The 21,095-nt window shown below is 34.0% G+C and overlaps 1 protein-coding gene across 1 annotated transcript; it reads right to left on the bottom strand.

The window, feature by feature from the left end:
• Positions 1–3,213: 3,213 nt before the first annotated feature.
• LOC115978754 (probable aldo-keto reductase 2) lies at positions 3,214–16,643 on the bottom strand. The gene is made up of 5 exons (XM_031100611.1): positions 16,308–16,643; positions 16,026–16,226; positions 11,614–11,786; positions 11,430–11,532; positions 3,214–3,761 (listed from the first exon to the last, which is right to left on the bottom strand). Exons 1-5 carry the CDS (start codon positions 16,521–16,523, stop codon positions 3,423–3,425), a joined length of 1,032 nt encoding a protein of 343 aa, XP_030956471.1. The 5' UTR covers positions 16,524–16,643; the 3' UTR covers positions 3,214–3,422.
• Positions 16,644–21,095: the final 4,452 nt, after the last annotated feature.

The following is a 21,095-nucleotide window of genomic DNA, read 5'->3' on the forward strand; positions in this document are numbered from 1 at the left end:
AGAATTCAGTTGTGGAGAGAAAGCATCAACATATTCTAAACATTGCAAGGACATTGAAATTTCAGTCTAACATACTACTTTATTATTGGAGAGATTGTGTTTTGACAACTGTTTACATCATAAGTATGCTGACTAGTACTATTTTAGATCATAAAACTCCTTTTGAGAAGCTTTATAGCAAGATTCCTTCTTATCATCACTTAAAAGTTTTTGGATGCCTTTGCTTTGCCTCTACATTAGCTCACAATAGGTCTAATTTTGCTCCTAGATCTATTCCTTGTGTTTTTCTTGGGTACCCTTATGGTGTTAAGGGTTACAAGTTGTTAAACTTCGTCACAATGCAGATTTTCATTTCAAGGGATGTTTCTTTTTATAAAACTACTTTCCCATTCATTTCTTTTGCCACTTCACCTCACTCATCTATTTCCCTTCCTCACATTTGTCCTAATGTGGCTACTCCACACAATTCCATGTTTTTAGAACCTATTATTCCTTCACCAGGTCTTCCATCCTCTGATTATGATCCTATTCAGGTTTCTAGTCCATTTTTAGACTTTTCTTTGCCTGTCATCTCAGATTCTGCACTGCCAGATTCTGCTATACCAGATTCTGTCATTATAGATTATGCAGAACCTGGTTCTTTGCCCCTTAATCAAGGGCATGCTGTCGTTCCACATGCTTCCCTTCCTTCTTTAAGCAGGTCTTCTAGGGCTACCAAAACCCCTTCCTACTTGCAACACTACAAGTGCAACACTATTATTACTAATTAGCCTACTCAATCTCATCCTATCAGCAAGTCAGGTTCTTCCTCAGCCAATCCAAGTACAAAATACCCTCTTTTTGACTATCTTGATTCTTCCCATCTCTCTCCTTCTTATGCCAATTTTTGCTCTCTTATTACCTCTATTCTTGAACCAAGATTCTATCATGAGGCTGTTAAGGATCCTAAATGGCAAGAGGCCATGGATGCTGAGATTATAGCCTTGGTTTCTAATAATATTTGGACTCTTACTCCTTTGCCTTCAAACAAAAAGGCTAGTGGATGTATATGGGTTTATAGGGTGAAATACAAGGCAGATGGTTCTGTAGAGAGGTATAAAGCAAGACTTATTGCTAAGGGTTTTACTCAGCAAGAGGGATTGGATTTTACTGACACTTTCTCTCCAGTTGCCAAGCTCACTACTGTTAAGACTCTTCTTGCCATATTTGCTGTGAAAGGATGGCATTTGATCCAATTAGATGTCAACAATGCCTTCTTGAATGGTGATCTTCATGAGGAGGTGTATATGCAGCTCCCTCAAGGCTTTCGCAGCAAAGGGGGGAATGTTGTTTGCAAATTGAATAAGTCTTTGTATGGACTTAAACAGGTATCAAGGCAATGGAATGCTAAGTTTTGCTCTGTCATCAACTAGCATGGTTTTAAGAAATTTAAGGCTAACTACTCATTGTTTAGAAAAAAGTTTAATGATTCTTTCATACTTTTGGTGGTTTATGTTGATGACATTCTCATAGCAAGCAACAATGTTCAAGCAGTTGAGGAACTTAAGGTTTCTTTAGATCGGTATTTTAAACTTAAAGACCTTGGAGGTTTAAAATACTTTCTTGGTCTTGAAGTAGCTAGATCAGACAAAGGGATTACTTTGTGTCAACAAAAATATGCATTAGAGGTCTTGAAGGATGCTGGAATGTCAGCTTGCAAGCCTAGTAAGGTGCCAATGGAACAGAATTTAAAATTAAGCAAATATCAAGGAAAACTGCTATCTAATCCAGGTGTGTACAGAAGGTTGGTGGGCAACTATTGATTTAACTATCACTAGGCTAGGCATTGCATATCCTGTTCACAAGTTAAGCCAATTCATGTCAAAACCTAGGAAGCCTCATCTGGATGTGGCTTATAAGGTGTTGCAGTACATAAAAGGCTGTCCTGGACAAGGTATCTTGCTATCTGCTACATCTAATTTCCACTTGAAAGCATATATAGATGCTGATTGAGCATCTTGCATTGATACCAGAAGGTCTACTACAGGGTATTGCATATTTTTGGGTGATTCTCTAGTGTCATGGAAGTCCAAGAAACAGTCTATAGTGTCAAGATCTTCTGCTGAAGCAAAATATAGGGCCATGGCTGTCACCGTTTGTGAAATGACTTGGTTACCAGCTTTATTGAAGGATTTAGAGATTTTTCATCCTCAACCTGCTCTTATATTTTGTGACAATCAAGCTGCCATTTACATTGGAGAAAATCCAGCGTTTCACAAAAGAACCAAACACATAGAGGTGGACTGCCATCTAGTCAGAGATAAGGTGCAAGATAATGTTGTTAGGATGTTCTTTACTCCTACACATTCAAAATTGGCATATTTGCTTACAAAAGCTCTCAACAGTCAACAATTGAAATCCTTATTGGGCAAGATGAATGTTGTGAACATCCAGAGTTTAGCTTCTCATCTTGAGGGGGAATATCAAAATAATGTTGACTACAAAGATCACAAACAGAAGAAGAAAGAAGATTCAAGTGGCTTAAGCTAATGAAGATAAAGTGTAGTTGGAGAAGTTGGCTCAGGTAGAGAGGCAGAGCATTAGGCAGAGAGGCAAAGCATCAGAACAGAGTAATGGAAGATTAGCATTTGGGCTTGATATACGACAGTCATGATTAATACGAATTGTAGTTTACAATGTAATGTGTATATAGACACATGTAATGTACTGATTGGTTGTAAGTAAGTAGATCTGTATAATGTGGGAGTAGTTAGTTGTAGGTTATCTAGTCTGGTGATTGTTCTGGTATATAAATACCTCTTGTTTTCACAGTTCTTAATTTTTGCAATTAACAGAAAATTTCTTAAATCTTGGTCTTCTCTCTAGCTTGTTATCCATTCCTCTCTTTCCTAGCTCTCTGTTTTCTTATAGCATGAAACTACTAAGAAGGATGTTAAGATACTATATATTAACAAGAGTGGGAATCTTTTTGTCTTTCATGTATTAGATTGGATGCCTCACCTGTACTCAGTTTGAGGGCTAGAGGACACAAATGATCAGTGAGCCAGTTTCACGGTGAAATAAATATAACGATCATAAGGTTGAATACAACCCAAACTTGATTGACCCCAAGGCACCATAGGCTAAATCGTCTAGTACTTGGGACCATGTTGTTTTGGTAAGGTTTACCACGTGTGCAAGCATTCATAGCATAAAGCAAAATATAAAAAATGGGATAGATAATTTGTATTCTATGTTTATAATCGAGGTCGTTAAAGCTGGTATGATAATAATTTACAAGCATATATTATTTTCATCATAACGTACTTATTCTTTAAGCAGTCAAGAACTCAACCTAAACTCAACGTACTTGTGGATACATGACGAATGACAAAAGCTCATGAAACTCACGTACATATTGATACATAGAAATAGACTTGTGCTTATGTAGCTTTCCATGAAGAAAGTGGCGGGGTTTCAGAATCCTTCCAAGTTGCAACGTCCTTCGTATATCTGTCGCCCTTCACGACATCCTCAGCAACAAATGATTCAAGTTCAACCATTTCTTCTGGTGTTAGTTTCACAGACAGAGCTCCAATGTTTTGGTTAAAGTTTTCAATCTTGGTGGTTCCAGGTATGGGACACACGTCCTTTCCTTGGTGATGAACCCAAGCCAATGCTAGTTGTGATGGGGTGCATCCCTTCCTTGCTGCCATTTCATTAACACGCTCAAATATGGTTTTGTTATGCTCCAGATTTTCAGGTTGGAACCTGGGTAGGAACTGCAAGTAGCAACTACATATATTAGCTAGCATCAGGACTGAATCACGAAAAAACAACGGAGACTTTCATGGAGGCAGGGTCACTACTCATTATGTCATTCATAAAGCCAATGATAATTACATGTTAAAATACTTATTGTTATCAACATCAAGACTTCATCACTAAAAATAATTTTAAGGTAGCACAATTTATAAAGGCAATGATGAATATAAAGTTTCAAAAAATTCCATAACACATCTACTTAGGTCTGTAGGCATCCATAGCTGCTGTTCCCTGGCTTAATGATGAGGACAGCACACCTTATTAGATTGGATTTCTTATGTAGTTGGATTAGGTCATAGATCATGCCTATGAACTTGCTAGAAAATGTGAGTTAGCTTTTAGATCCCCATTTGTGAGGTATCCTGAAATCCATAGAATCACCACTAGTCCTCTATCTTCAAGTGGCAAGCCTCAATTCACCTTACCCCCTAGGCCTCAACTCACCTTACCCCCTCCTATGCCCAACACAATTAGTGCACCATTAGCTAGGGATGATAAAGGAAAAGGAAGTAGAGTAAATCATCAAGGATAGGTTCCCACCTACAATGCTTTAAACCGCAAGGCTTTGGTCATATTGCTGCCAAATGCCCAACTAAGGCCCTTGTCCTTTATGAAGAGGAGAAATAGAATAAAGAGGACGATATAGAATGTCCTCTATGAAGAGGAGAAAGAGAATAAAGAGGATGATATAGAAGAAATGTATGAACCCAACATGGCTGAAATCAATGTCAGAGATGATTAATGTGAGGAAAACCTTAAACTTAATTGCATTCAAATGATACCAACTCACAACCCATGAGAGTGATCTAGAAAAGACACAGTGAGGATTCCATTTCCCATGTAAACCAATATGCATGTGAAAGTCCCAAAACTGAAAGCATGATTCCATTTGAAGTAAAGTAGGAAGCCTTTAGGTACTCTCCCATTTCACCCCATGATAGGGCACTTGAGTCAATAGGAACATATAAGCATCATGAGGTAAGTAAACAATTTCCAGAAAATGATAATCCCTATAAAATTCATGCTACTTCAAATTACATGAAATTTCAAGCACGGGATTTCATCATGGTTCTAAGTAAGCAATTGTAAGCTTGTAGTATTGAATTAGTCAAAATGTTGAAACATGTTGGACCAAATGCATATTGTTGATTTTCAAACTGATTATAAAAATGACTCCATCTTTAATAGTGAGAATTTGGATATTTATAAAGGCCCAATAGTTTATTACCAACCCCATGATTTTGTCCAAATCCCTATACCAGCATGTAAATAAAATATTGATGCTATTTTAGATGAACAAATTATTTCTACTAGGGATGGAGAAATTCACACTACAAAAAAACTGACCTATTGCGGCGTATCTATTGCGGCGGGTTTTGGGCCCGCCGCTGCACATGAGATCTATTGCGGCGTACTACTACGGCGGGCCAATGGCCCGCCGTAATAGGTATGTTTTAGCGGCCCAAAGGATGGATATAGCGGCGGTCAATGGGCCGCCGCAATAGACCCTTGCATTTCGCCCCAGACCTAAATTTTCCCACTGTTTTTTTTTTCCCCTTTTCAGTTTTAGCGCCTTTTCGTTTTTAGCTCGTCTCCCACACAGACACACTCTCTCTCAGACACTTCGAGAAGCCCCTCCCTGTTTCGTCTCTACCACTACCCACAAACCCACAGCCCAGCCACCACCACCCACAACCACGGCCATCACCACCACCACCCAACCCCCAACCACTAAATCACAAACAAAAACATGTAAGCCCACAGTCACCGCTAGCCAACCCAACCCACAACAAACCCACAGTCACCACCAGGCACCATCAGCCACTCACCTGCCACCACCGTAAACCCCAACCCAAAATCAACCTACCACTAGCCACCACCCAACCCCCAACCACCAAATGACAAACAAAAACATGTAAACCCACAGTCACCGCTAGCCAACCCAACCCACAGCAAACCCACAGTCACCGCCAGGCACCATCACCCACCCACCTGCCACCACCGTAAACCCCAACCCAAAATCAACCTACCACTAGCCACCACCATCACAAAACACCCATCAGAAAACAAAAACCTAGCCACCAAATCACCAAATCGCAAATCGCAAAACAACCACCATCACAAACACCAAATACGATCCACCACCAAACTTTGACCCATGACCTAGACCCACCATGACGAAGTGACCCACAGTGACTGCCGAAGCACTGTGACGCACCCATGGGAAATCGGTGAGAGAGAGAGAGGGACGAGCAAGAGAGGGCACAAAATATTGAAAGCCCAATCCAACATTTCAACTTAACCTAATTCAGGAAAAAAGAAAAAGAGAAAACTTTAAGACCACGTCGCCGCCGCCGCCATCGGCCACCCATACGAGTCTCACACCAGCTAATCAACCCATTGCGGCAGTGACTGACCCATCCCGCATCTCATCTGCTTCAAGTATTTTTTTTCTCTCCTTCAACTTCAAAGCCTAACATTGATTTTCATATTTAATTTGAATATGTGAATCTGTGTTTTTTCTCTCTCCACTCCTTAATGTTTGTGAATCTTTGATTGTGGGTTCTTTTTTTTTTTTTTTTTGGCTGAGGGTGATTGTGAATTAAGTTTGAATTTGTGAATCTGTGTTATGTAATTGTGTTTGGAGTCTCTGTGTTTTTTGTTTTTGCAGCTGCTGAGTGTTTGAGATTGTGAGTGTGTTCGATAAATTCATAGTAGTGGGTTAATAGTGTGTTAGATATACTCAATATTGTTATTTTGGTATATGCATATTCCTATTTCATTCGCTAGATCTAGGTCTTCTATGATTCTGCAACCACAAAGTTTGCACTGCATTTTGATTTTGTTTTTGCGTTTTCTTTTGGGTATTTAATGGGTGTTATTGCAAGTGTGATGATGAATGTGTGTATTTTGGTGATTTGGGGTTTGGCTAGGAATGAAAATACCAATACAAATATAGCTCTCCTTGAAAAAAAAATTAAAAAAAATAGCTGACTCTGTGAAGATTGAATTAAAAAAAAGCAGGCAACTGTAAAAATGGCGGTGGAGGTTCCTGTTAAGGGTAAACGGAACATCCTCATCACCAGCGCCTTGCCTTATGTCAACAATGTCCCCCATCTTGGAAACATCATCGGTTGTACGTATCTCTTAATAATTATAATATTCCTTTCCATTATTATTAGCAAGCTTGTAGGGAACAAAACAAAACAAACCCAATTTTATTGATGGAGATCGCCTAAAAGTACTGCTTCTTTTTTACTTTTACTTTTGAGTTTCTAGGGTTTCAGTCACGGTCTTGTTTGGTTTTGCTTTATTATTATTATTATTTTTTTGTTAAATGCAATTGGGTATCAGCCATTAAAGATGATCTTCTTGGGTATTAGTGTGTATTCTAATTCAGAATAGTCTGTAGCTTTTTAATGGTAATTCCTTGTTGGCGGTTCAAGTTTGTGTTGATCGTGTGAATTTGCTTTCTTCATAAAGAAACTCTTTGTAGGGCTTTGTGGAGTTTTGAGATTCTCATTGAATATCACAAAGTGGTGGAGATTTAAGTTGTTGTTTTAAATAAAAATAATTTCCATGATTGATTATGCTTCTGATTGTTTGCTGATATTTTATGCTATATGTGTATTTGTTGTTTTAAAATTTGAAGGAGTACTAAATGGTGCACTGTGTTTGTGTGAGGGAGAGAGCTTGCTTTTCTGAAACCCAACGTTTGTGATGGTGGAAAAGGAAGATAAAGGAAGGAATTATCACTTTAAAGTGATAATTCAAGTCTTATGTTGGAATAAATCATGTGGCCCAAATGGCATTACTTTACTTTTTTTTGAGAATGGCTTTACTTTACTTTTAAGCAGAAATGTGGTAGGCTTGCATTTCTTATTCATTGTGGACTATAGATAATAACAAACAGGAAGCCCATTGAGTAGAGGTGGTGGAGATGTTATCAACACCAAATGAATAGAACGAGGCACTTTTATTGATTAGTAAACTTCATTAACAACCTACTTTGATAGTAAAAAAGAGACCTACTTTGAGAGGACAAAAGAGTCAGGAATCAACTTAGTCCAACCCCTTGTGATTGGAGTTAGGACATTTTCAAGTAGGCTTAGCTAGTGACACCACCTTCTTTTTTTTTTTTTTTTTTGGTTGAGAAATGACACCACTTTTATTATGCACCTTTAGGTGTTTCTAATGGAGACATCGAGGATTCAAATCTCCCTTCCCCCAACTAATGAATTATCAATAAGCAGTTATGAAAAAAAGTTGTGTCTTCTCATTTCATTTATTTGTCCAAAATATTTAGAAGCATCTTATGGAATGGCAATTATTTATTTATCCTTTGTCTAAATCAGTTATCATTGACTCTTGATCAAGCTCTTCATTCTAAACAGCTAAAAACTATTAGAGTTGGTAGACATCCTATCCTCTTTAATCATGTTTTATTTGCTGATGACATTTTTCTTTTCTCTCATTCCACCATTCCTGATTGCAACACTCTCCTAAATATTTTTCATAACTTCTATAACATCTTGGGTCAGGTTTGTAGTAAAGAAAAATAAAAAATCTTCTTTTCCAGGAAAACACCAACACAGATGCAACAAACCATTGCCACTCATCTTCAAATGCCAATAGTTACAGACTTAGGAAAATATTTAGGGATGCCTCTTCTTAGGACTAGGAAAACAAATAATGCCTTCACCCCTGTAGTTGATAGAATCAACAACAAAATTTGTCATTGGCAATCCAAACTTTTGTCCCAAGCGGGTACACTGTGCTCATCAAATCTGTTCTATCACCACTAGCCTATTACAGGATGCAAACTACTATTCTCCCAAGAGGAGTTTCTGGTCAACCACGGGAGATTCAGATTTGAACTAGGGGGTTCAAGTCATGAGCCAAGTTTAATTGATCCACAAACAAATGAAGCCCATATTAGAGCTGATCCAAGAACCAACAATAACAACTATGACCCGACCTTTGTCACTAAAACCCACCAGCAAAACCTACATGCAATCCCAATTCTGGAGGGGCAGCCCATAATTGTTGAGCCCATAGAAGGCAATTTAAGCCCTTTTGAGCTCCTCAACCTAGGACCAGGACTCTCATCACCTATAAGCTCTATACCCTCATCTCCATAGAACACATACCTCAGCTGCAGTGAAGCATGGGACTCAACAATAGAAATTGAAACCATCAAAGTGAGCTTTAGGAAACGAATCAGAAAGGAAATTGGGAGTTTTGGCAGAAACATTAAACAAAGGTTATGCTGTGCACTATTTCATAAAGAGGTTCTTCAGGTGGTACCTAGTTCGCTGGAAGGGACTACCAATATCGGATTGCACTTGGATCACAAGTGATGAACAGCAGCAACTTGCCGCAGCAACTTGATCCGGATTTATTAGAGTACTACTCAGAGTTATACTTGATGGGGCTGAGTTTCCCCACCCCAGGAGGGTTGATGAGGACAGCACACCTTATTAGATTGGATTTCTTATGTAGTTGGATTAGTTTAGGATTCCAATTTATTTTGAGTTCACATAAGGATTAGACGATTAGATAAGGATTGGCCCTTAGATTACTATCAGTTTAGAGTTTTATGGTTTATGAACTTTTATTCTTGCAAGCTCTATATAATGGCTTCAGGTGGTTTATGTTTTATTAGACTTTTTATTTATTTATTATTTTTATAGGTAATAAAATTTTTATTGATAGCAAAAGTGCAAAGTGTTTACGATTGTAAACTCACAGCAAAGAAAATAATACAAAAAAAAAAAAAAAATCAAATAGAAACTCTAACAGAAATAAGGAAAAAAGACAAGGAAATACAATGTGTAAGACCCGAAATCCAAGACCACTCAAACAAGGTCCTAGCTAGCAAATTCTTCAATAGATAAATAGGTCTCTCAGTGTTCTCAAAAGTTCAAGCATTGCGTTCCTTCCCTACTCAACACATAAGACATGCTAGTACTATATTCCAAACATTTGAAGAATAATTCCCCAATCAATTCCTCCAAGCGAAAAGAAGAGAGACAACTATATTTGCAATTCGGCATCACCCACAGAACCCCAAACAAAAAAGAAGAACCTCACTCCACAAAGCATGAGCAAAACTACAATGGAGTAAAAGGTAATCCACAGTTTCCTCATCACACCGACATAGGCAACACCAATTAACAAGAGGCAATATCTTTTTAACAAGGTTATCTATTGTAAGAATCCCACCCCTAGCGGCAATCCATAAAAACAATGACAACCTTTTAGGTATCTTAACACACCAAATGCTTTGCCAAGGAAAAGAAACAGAAGTTGCTTTCAATAAAGAATTATAAAAGGAGTGCACATAAAAAAATACCATAAACGATTCAACTGCCAAATCATAACATCATCACCCACCCCCGTTGGAATTCTGGCAGAAACATGCTCAAAGAAAGAGTGAAATCTCCCCATTTCCTAGTCATTAAATTTATGATGGAAAAGTAAGTTCCAACTTCTACCTCCCCCATCTGGTGCATATAAAATCAGATCAGAAATCAGAGCATCTTGAACCACAGCACAAACAAAAAATTCCTGATATAACTCTTTCAAAGAAATAGGACCGCTCCAAGAGTCGTGCTAGAATTGAATGCGAATACCCTCTCCCGCTGCATACACCACATGACTGCACCTTTCCTAATGTTCATCCACAACCCACAGCCATGTGTCCCTCTAACAGCTCTATTGATTAATGAAATTCAGATGGGAGATTTTTCAATTCATTGGGTGCTGATTCCTAACAACTTAGGTGTCGATGGCTAAATTTTCTTGCTTGGTGCCAATTCCAAGCAACCCCTAGGTGCTGATTCTTAGGGTTTATCTTTTAGTTTTCTTGTTCTTTTATTTTCTCTTAATTGTCCTGCATCACTTAATTTTCATGACTCTAAAAGATTCCAGAAGGCAGTACAAATGACATAAACAGAGGTAGGAAAATAACAATTGTAATCTAGGTATGCCATGCTTAATTTATTCAGTTCAATCAGTATGATGTGCCACTGAAGTATTGGCATATATTAAAATCAGTATCTTTCAAGAGTACAGCATCCAAAAAGTCAAAAACTTCTTTCATAGATGACTTACATAGATTCTAGAATTGATTATTATAATTCTTTGGAGCAATGACAAAATAGCAACAAACAATTAGTCCATAACCATTACATAAAAATAGTTTTCTGTAAAACGAAAAGGAGTAAATTGGAAAATATTCTATTTGAAGAAAACTAATCTAGAAAGTGGTTAAATGAGAAATGAGGTAGGATACAATAACGAATATACAATAGACACTTGACATTGGCACTGTGAAGTTATCAGCAAAACATTTAGACATTGAAAATCACTTGTTCAGATTATTAGATTACCTGTATACTATAACCACTAACGAAATTGGTAACAAGTCAAACCTTATATGCTGTATTAGTTCATTAAGAGAATCAGGCAAAGCATATAGATATTTGCAAGATCAATCACCATGTGAGCCAACTGGGGAGATAAAATCTCTAATAATGCACTGATGATGCTATAAAACTGTGAAATTAAATGCATGTATATCTCATTTCGAAGCACAACATTGGAGTGATGGACCTACAAACCTTTCGGAAATCATCGTCCGTCAAATTTTCAAGAACCTTAGACCCAGACGAAAAGAACCCTCGTCCTAGAGGACTATATGCCACAATCCCAATCCCTAGTTCCCTAAACAATTAGGAGAGTAAATTTAAATTTTGAACCATAATTATTATATACCTTAAAATACAATTGTATTTGACACCTCACCTGCAAGTAGGAATTATTTCTTCCTCCACATCTCTAGACCACAAAGACCACTCTAGCTGCACAGCAGTTATGGGATGAATCGCATGTGCCCTTCTGATTGTAGAAGCAGAGGCCTCAGATAGACCTATATACTTCACTTTACCCTCTTCAACTAGTTTCTTGAGTTCTCCAATCTTACAATACAAAGGAGATTAGAATTAGAGGATGCTCAACAGCAAGATTTTAAAAGATGCATAATGGGACATATTAAGAGAAAATAGAATTAGAGGATGCTCAACAGCAAGATTTTAAAAGATGCATAATGGGACACATTAAGAGAAAATAGTGGCAACAAATGTAACAACTAAGCTAGCTAACAAAGAGATAACTGCAAGATAATCACTGTAACAATAGTATATTGATATGTAATTAGACTACTTAGAATATGATAAATGCCAAATTATAATGCTTGCTGATCATTATCTGACAGTCATGATAGGATAGGTTCATGGTTACATCTTCTTAGACAAATGGTAGTTTCCTTTATTCAAAGATCTCATAAACAATTACTAAATAATTTAACAATGACGATCACTTATAGTGAAGCATGAAGCTAAATTTAATTATGGATATTGATAGTCATCATATGTCAAAATATGACGCCTTCACAACAATGCTCATTAATCCTTCAAAAGGGACACAAGTAAAACATGGTGCCTTTGACTCTCTCTCTCCCCAAAAGGAATGTGAATTCACTAAAAATATATATTAAATATAAAAATGAATTCAGAATATTGATTTCTTGAATTTGCCTAGGATGCAGTCCAAAATATTAGGGATGTGGAGATACAGATAAGAATGGGGGGATGGGGGTGAAGTTGTATGAAATACATTATATAGAAAAGTGAAAATGAGTTCATCAAAACAAAAGCGATAGTTGGTTCCTGCATTAATTCAATATTCAGTTCAATCAATTAAAAAAAAAATCATTAGTTTGATTCCCTCACTCAGTTGAATTGATTGAAGTAGAATAAAGGAGAAAATGAGGAGTTCCTAATTTGGTTTGCTTTTGTTGTCATTCATACACATGATCTTCCTCCAATACTCTAAACTATAATGGAAATGTGAAAGAAGGTTTCAGTTCTTCCAATATGAATGAGCAAAAGAGGCAAGTGAGAACAAACTTCTACATTTTTGGCACCGCAAGTATAGAATGGAGAAGGAAGTCTACACAATGTTCATGTTTAAAAAATATGATAGTAAAAAGGCTTATAATAGTGTTCCTGAGAGAGGAAACTACAAAAAGGAGGGTGTAACAAAGTGTGGCTAAATATCCCGCACTCTTTTTTCTGAATGACATTCTTAAAATCTTGGATCTTTAGTCAAATCTTAATATGGCATTTCACTGAGACAGGATATGACTCCAACGGGGACTTTTAAAATCAGAAGACAAAATCAGCTCGACTCTAAATGGAATCCAAACAGATTCTGCTCATGTTGTTCAAATAATTATCAAGAAATAGACAATGAAAAAAATAAAAGATAATTGGCTAAATTTCTTTAAAAGGGGATTTCTCTACTGCCAACATTTCTGGTTCTATTTCTGAATTGAATGCATACACTCTATTTCCACCAGCTATTGTTTGGAAAAATCCATTTGAACAAAAATTTACTAAGCAAAAGAGTTGGATTAACACTTAAAATTGAAGAAATACACGCTAACAAAGATCATGAGTTGAAACCAAGAAGAGAACATAAACAGGATAAAATAAGGAGATCGATTGTGACATGTCATGACATTGCAATTAATAAGCCAACCCTGTCGCCATAGACATTTGCCTCAACTTAGGCTTTACGACATTACTTTATCTAAAAATGGAGTGACCCTTGTAAGCTAGAAAGAACTTTGAAAGAAACAAAGAATAGTCCCTCCCCTATTTTTATTTTTATAGAAATACAATGGTCTTTATTGTGTGGAAGTTAGTTACAAAATACATTAAGATAAGGTTGTGAGCAGTGGGGGCTCTAGGAATATTTTCCAAGGTGGTTATTAAGAAACTTAAATTACCCAAAATTTAATTAGAAGAGAACTTCATATATTGACCAAAAAAAAAAACACACTCACACAAATACATAAAGTCTTACAATTTCTTTTTACAATTTTTTTTAAAAAAATTTTGAAATGTTTGCATGATAATTTCATTACCAATGTTGCAAGTTATATCTCTATCAAACTTTTAGTTAGATAGAAATTTTTTCTTGGAATTTTTTCTTTTTGTTTGTATGGACCTAATATATTGTTAAGGGGACAAAAGTTTAGGGACAAAATTTAGCTACAAACTTAATTATACCCTAAGGCTACAACTCTCATTAAATAAATTAACATGGTCAATTTTGAAAATCTAATTGTTAAATTGCATATTCTTTAATATTTATATTCTTAAAACGCATGTCAAATTTCATGTCAATTGTATCTTATATATTTTTTATTCATAAATTTATCTTTTATGTATAATTTTAGATTACAAAAACTCGAAATTTAAAGATTTGAGTGATGACATAGCTATTAATCCTTGATCTTTTTGAAATTTTACAAATATAAAAGATATAAGAAGAAAATGTATCTATTTGTGAATTTTTCAAAATTCACGTACAATTAAAAAAAAGAAAAAATTTGTTACCAAATTTTGTCCAAAATTTAATTATGTTAGGCCTAAAAAAATTTAAGGTGGTCACGAATATTTTTTAAGGATTAAAAAATCATAAATTTTTTAAATTTATATATAAAAAAAAAATGATATGTTCACAACATTTTTACAACAAATTCTAAGTGGCAGATTGATACTGATTGTTATTATTGGGGTAAAAAAGCAATTTTAATGATAGTTTTAAATTTGAATTAATAACAACTAACTACCTATAATTTATTGTAAATATATTATATAAATGTTATACACGTAACATCCCTCTAAAAAAAAGTTCAAGTCAAAGTAATCCTGTGACCATTCTGAACTAAACGCAGAGCCACCAGTGGTTGTGAGAGTTAAAAAATGTATATTCCAGGCCCAACCATCACATATATATGCAAAGAATAATCTATATATATATATATATATATATATATAAAATCGAAACCTTTGTTGGCACCACAATTTTCCACATCAGCATAATATTTAAAAAATAACAAATAAAAACAAAAACATTATAACACCTCAAAACCCTAGCAACCTTACCCCTCTCTCAAGTTAAGAAATATAAAGTTACAGTTTCTGCAAACTCTCTCTCTCCAAACGTAAATATCAAATTCAACCCCTTTAATTTCTCTTTATATTTTTGAGGCTTCTATAGAGTTATAGTAAGTTATGCTGATTTTGTTTTTTGTGTGTGTGTGTATAGATGGTTATAATACTCTGGTATTCTAAGAGAAGTTTGTGTTTTCGTTAATTGAAGGCCTCAGAGAGATAAATGTTGCAGTTTGGAACAGCAATACAAAAGACGATTTCATTGGCAGCAGAAAGTAATTACTTTGTCTCATATTTTTGTTTTTTGAATTGATTTTGTGTGCTTTGTAGACCCTTTTGGATCAATTTTGTTAATTGGGTGTTTTTTTTTTTTTTTTGATAGGGTCCAATTGGAGAAGGTTCTTTCAAAGGGTTACGATGACCGCACTTGGTGTTTGTATACTAATAGTGGGGGGTAAGTGCTATAACTTACTAACCCTTTTAAGTGTATAATCTGTTTCTAAAATTATCTATAATATTTTGTCCTCCGAAAATTTTATCTCTTTAATTTTAGTGTATTGTGTTTCTTAAACTATAGACAGATTTTCTTTGTTTCTTATTTTCAATAATAAATCATTTTATTGCAATACCGGTAATTGTTTGAGAAATCCAATTTGTTCATATCTCTATAGAATAGAGAATAGTAGAAGCCAATTTTATTACAACTACTTAAATTGAGTTGACTTAATTCCGTACAATTATAAAGTATAGCATGAAAGATAATAGAATTAATTGTTGTAATTTTTATTTTCTTTCCATGTTTTGAATTTCCATGTTTTTATTGTTAATGAGAAATTAAGATTCAGTTGCACAATATGTGTAAATTCTTCAGAAGGTTACTTTAAATAGTAAGTCAATGTGTCTCTTACATTTGGGTATTAGTTAGAATTATTTTCAAATGATTGTACCAATAAAAGTGAATGTGTATAAATTTTATTTAACCATCCCGTGCATCGCACGGGTTAGCGACTAGTTTTTTATATAATGAAAGGACAAATGGTGATGTTACTGACTTACTATATATATATATATATATATATATGCGGAATTGTCGATAGAAATTAATTTCAGGGGACATTGAAAAGAAAAAAGCACAAGACTACTACTTAGAGAGTAAGACCTGATATCTGAATCTGATATGAATTAACTAACCGTGACTTCAATGGGAACGCGGGTGTCAACACGATGCTGATAATAGAGATCAATACAATCAATATTGAGGCGCTTCAAACTGGCCTCACAAGCTGCTCTCACATACCCTGGATCGCCACGGATTTCCCTCTTCCCATCCGCAAAGCTATTACCAAACTTTGTTGCCAATTCCACCTTCTCTCTTACCCCTCCCTTCAAAGCCTGTACCAACCACCCACGCAAAATTAATGGAAAATAAGCTAGGAAAGTAGTAGGAACACGTACAATATTTTAAATTAGTACCTTTCCAAGGAGGATTTCATTGGTGAAGGGGCCATAGATGTCGGAGGTGTCGAGTAAAGTGACACCAGTGTGGATGGCATGATGGATGAGAGAGATCATGTCTTCATCAGGTTTTGGAGGACCGTAGAAGGCGGACATTCCCATGCACCCTAAGCCTTGTGCAGACACCTCCAGTCCCTGTGAACCCAGCTTTATTCTCTCTACTCTTCCACCCATTATTAATTCTTTGCTTCTTCTTCTTTTTTCCTTCAACAATCAACTTCTTCTGCTGCTGCTACTACTACTTTTTTTTTGATAATGCTGCTACTACTACTTGTTGCTGCCTTTTATAGCCAAGAAGATAGAAATATAAACCTACAAATACGAACTGTGCTCTTTCGCCATTATGAAAATGCTGGCGTAAGGACATACGTTTTCTTTGGGTAACTATTCCCCCACTTCCACCACCACTCAGTTGCTCCATCCGGGTATTTTTTATTATTATTTAGTGGACATACGTTTTCTTTGGAGAGATTGAGTTTTAAAGTTGAAATAATAATAAAAAATTTCATCCATTAAATATAAAAAATTGAATAAAAGTAAAAAGAGTCATGAGAAAATTGGAGTGAATTGCACGGAGCAATTGCTAAATGTTATTGCACAGGATCCTAATCTCTATTAAATGATGGTCTCATTTTTTTTCTTTTTTTTTTAAGGTCTATTTAGTTGGATGGATGAAAAAATGAGAGGATAGAAGATGGAAAGAGAGAATAGAAAGTGAAAGGACAGAAAAGTTTTTAGTTTTTCTTGATGTTTGGTTTGAGAATAGAAAAATTGAAGAATAGAAAATATAGTTGGTAGAAATTTACTTTCATACCCATAAAAAATAACAAATAGGAAAAAAAATACAAATGGACAAAAAATAAAATAAAAGCGCCGAAAGTGTACAGAGAACGACAAAAAGAAAAAGCTAAAGAGCGAAATTATAAAAAAAAAAAAAAAAAAAAAAAAAAAAAAAAAAAAAAAAAAAAAAAAAAAAAAAAACTAAAGGAGATTAAGAAAAGGAAAAGGAGAAAAAAAAACTAAAGAAGGAAATTTATAAAATAACAAAAAGAAACAGCTGACACGTATATAAAAGACAAAACGGAGAAGAAAGCAAGAAAAAAAAAATACTATGAACAGTACTTGGCACCTTAGCACAGGGGAGTTTTTTGTTCAAACATTTTCTTACCATTTTGAAGAGAAAATTTTTTGGTAAATCAAAAAAAAAACACCCAGATCTTATTATTTATTTTCATTTCTTCATACTCAACTAAACACACTCTAAAAAAGTTTTCCTTCTTATTTCTTCTTAAAATTTTTTTATCTACTATATTTCACCTCTAAACAAACACACCTTAAGATAACTACAAAGATGGACTTCTTGTTGAGGTGAAAACGGCTTATTAAATTAGACATGAATATACCTTTCTAAAAGAAAAAAGAAAAAGAAATTAGTCAAGAGTATCATTCCTATGATTTTTTTATTTATTTATAAATTTTCAATTTATAGCGGCTACTTCTAAATAATTAATTACTTCGAAAATATGATTTGATCTCCTTGTTTTCTGTTGAAATAAATCTTTCAATAAAGCCTATTAGGTGATATTAATTGAAAATTGACATTGATGGCATAACCGCATAAGCATTTTTTGATAAGCATAACTGCATAGGCATATATGCACTGGCTAACAGCAAAAGTAAAACAATAAGCAAGATACTCTCAACCAAAAAAAACAAAACAAAACAATAAGTAGGATACAAAAATAATCGAGAAGCCCAAAATCTTTCGAGTTAAATTTATTTTTAAAAAATAACTACTCAAATATATGCACTTTCTTATATTTACCAAAAAAATTTCATTTTAATATTTTTCCTTGTATTGTCGATTGAAATAATGGAATTGTTCCAATTGGATAACTTGACAGCCTTTCTTTTCTTTATTGGGCTTTTGATTGGAGTTGTGATGTGTTTTAGTGTTAGAATTCATTTTCCTTTCCCTTGTATGTGTGTTTGTTTCTCAAAAAAAAAAAAAAAAAAGTAACACCTAAAAAAAAAGGACTTTAATTCTTTTTTAATGCTAAAGTAGGCAATCCACTAAAATGATGCAATTGCTCACTAAAGTTTACCTTAGTTTCCAATTTGGCGTCAAAATGGCCAAATACCATTTTTGGACAAAATATTTAGCAATCTACCACGGTTTGAGTAATATTTAACAATATACCACTATTTTGAAACTTGAGTTCATGAAACTTGAGTTCTACATAGAACTTTTTTTTTTTTTTTATTTTTTTTTTTGAGAAACTTTCTACATAGAACTTTAGTTTATGAAAATTGAGTTCCAAAAAAATGTGACATGGTAGCAGAGGCTAATATGGTATTTTATAATTTAAAAGTCCACATGGAACTCGAGTTTATGAAACTCGAGTTGCTTGTAATATAAAGGGGAAATTACACTAAACCCACCTATGATTTGACCCAAAGTTACTTTACCTACCTGTGGTTTGAAAAATGTCACTTTATTCACTTGAGATAAGGTCCGTTAGTCTCCTGTTACCCACTTCTATTAAAAATAGGGGTAAATTTTTATTTTTGCTATCCTTTCATATATCTCTCTCCTCCCAAAACATAAAAAAAACAAAAAAAAAAATAAAGAGAAAAAAAGATCTAAAAGTTATGTTTTATAAAATTTAAAAACAAACATAATATTGTTCTTGTAGTTGGGTCAATTGCTTCTATGGTTGAGTTTTTGTAGTTGGGTCGATTACTTCTATAGCCACCACCAACATTTTTTTTTTAATTTTATTTATTTTACAGTTTTCTGGTAATTGTTCATTTCCTAACTCTATAATTTATAATTTCCTATGATTGTACATGAGGAGGGCACATCTAACATTGTCAGTTCTTAAGAAAGTTTGGGTTTTGTGGATTTGATCTAAACTTTGATAGAGTATGAGACATGAATAATTATTTTTTTGAACATTTCATGAAAGGCCAAAGAGTCGGGCCATACATGGCTCTAGGTGCGAAACAACCGAACAATATGCAGGTTTTCAATTTTCGACACAGTTGTTCTTGGTGCATGAAAATCTTTAGTTTTAAAATATCAAGAAGGAAAGGCAATTGTACAAGTTATCTATATATTACTAAAAGCTGAAGCGTAGCGTTTAATGCTGCTGCTCTTACGTTGCACCACATCAGCTGCAAGTTATTCTTTTTTTTCTTTTCTTTTTAAAAATATAATTTGTCCTACAATTTTAAAATGGTTTTTACAATTTTTAGCCCTATAAATACAGCCTACTACTTATTTATTTACTTCTACTATCACTCTATAATAAATCCAGCCCACTACTTATTTATTTACTTCCACTATCACCCTATAATAAATCTGTTTAATTAATCCAGCCCACCTCTTATTTATTTAGTTCCACTATCAAGCCTAACCCAAAGCCTTTTCAGTTCAGCTTTAGGGTTTTGTGTGAGCCTTTTCAACTTAAAGGAAGAGGAAAAAAAAAAAAAAAAACAAAACAAAAAAACAAAATGTTGAAGCATTTCAAGCTTTAGGGTTTTTTTTTTTTTTCCTTTTTTTTTTCTTTCCAATTTTCTTATAATTGTTTTTAACATTTATTTTTTTAATATTTACACTTCTCCAACCTTTCTCTCTCTCTTACCATTTCATCTCCTCACTACTTCTTCAATCTTTCTCCCTCCCTTACCTTTTCATCTCTCCACTACCCTCTACATTAATATCATTCTTCCTCTTTCCCTTCATCTTCCTTTATTTTTATCTCTTCTTTTTTACACCCTCTTACTATAAATTTGTCACTATCTCTTCTATTCTATGCATAGTTTTCACTCACAAAAAAAAAAAAGAAAAAAAGAAAGAAAGAAAGGTTCCCTCTCTCTCTCTCTCTCTCTCTCTCTCTCTATATAATTTTTTTGGTGGATTTTTATTTTTTATTTTTCTTGCATCTCTACTTTAGGTTGATAATTTTTTATATTCTTTAAAACTCTATTTTGGGTTAATGCGATTTAAATTTTTTTTTTTAAAATTGTGATTTAGTTTTGTTTTTTAAATTGTTGTTGTTGTTTTTTATTATTTTTTATTCTCTTTGATTATTAAATGTTATCCTATTGCATTCTAAAGAATTAAATATAGCATATAAAAATATAATATTATTCTATTACATAGCATGATTTGGATAATTTGATATTTATTTTGTTACATAGCATGGTTTTTTATAGTGCTCAATTTAGATGTTAAACTATGAGACTTTACTAATTTTTGTTTATTTTCTAATCCTTTGTGGTGGACAAAGTACTCTTAATAGTTGTATTAGAAGTACTCTATAATGCCATTTATTTAAAGAAAAGTAAAGGTTAGCCAAACAATAATAATCGGGTAGGTGACAAATTTTAACTTTTGCAATTTTTTTTTATTATTATTATTTTATAACAGTGCATGTATAGAAATTTAATTCTTAGATTTTGCTAATAATTGTTTATTTGATAATATGTTTTGGGCGGCAGAAATTAAAATTTCTACAAAGAAAATAACCTTAATAGATTATCAAAAACAAAATTTTATCCTAATATTGGTTCAATTAATCATTGTTAAGTTTTATTAATTTTTTTTAGTTTAAGTTTTTTTGGTGTTTTGAATTGTTCCTATATTACATTTATGATTGTTCCTATAATAAATAAAAATATAATTACGAAATACATTACTCATTATTAGATTAGTTTAAATTGTAAAAAAAAAAAATTAAT

Source organism: Quercus lobata, chromosome 3 (genome assembly GCF_001633185.2).
Source record: "Quercus lobata isolate SW786 chromosome 3, ValleyOak3.0 Primary Assembly, whole genome shotgun sequence".
Taxonomy (NCBI): domain Eukaryota; kingdom Viridiplantae; phylum Streptophyta; class Magnoliopsida; order Fagales; family Fagaceae; genus Quercus; species Quercus lobata.

Bases quoted from the DNA above. Each gene is read 5' to 3' on its own strand.
- LOC115978754 (XM_031100611.1), bottom strand. From the start codon at position 16,523: ATGGGTGGAAGAGTAGAGAGAATAAAGCTGGGTTCACAGGGACTGGAG. The intron at 11,787-16,025 runs GTTAGTTAATTC...TTGTATTGTAAG, and splicing joins GCGTTCCCATTGAAGTCACG to ATTGGAGAACTCAAGAAACT. The intron at 3,762-11,429 runs GTTTGTAGGTCC...TGCTACTTGCAG, and splicing joins CGGACGATGATTTCCGAAAG to TTCCTACCCAGGTTCCAACC.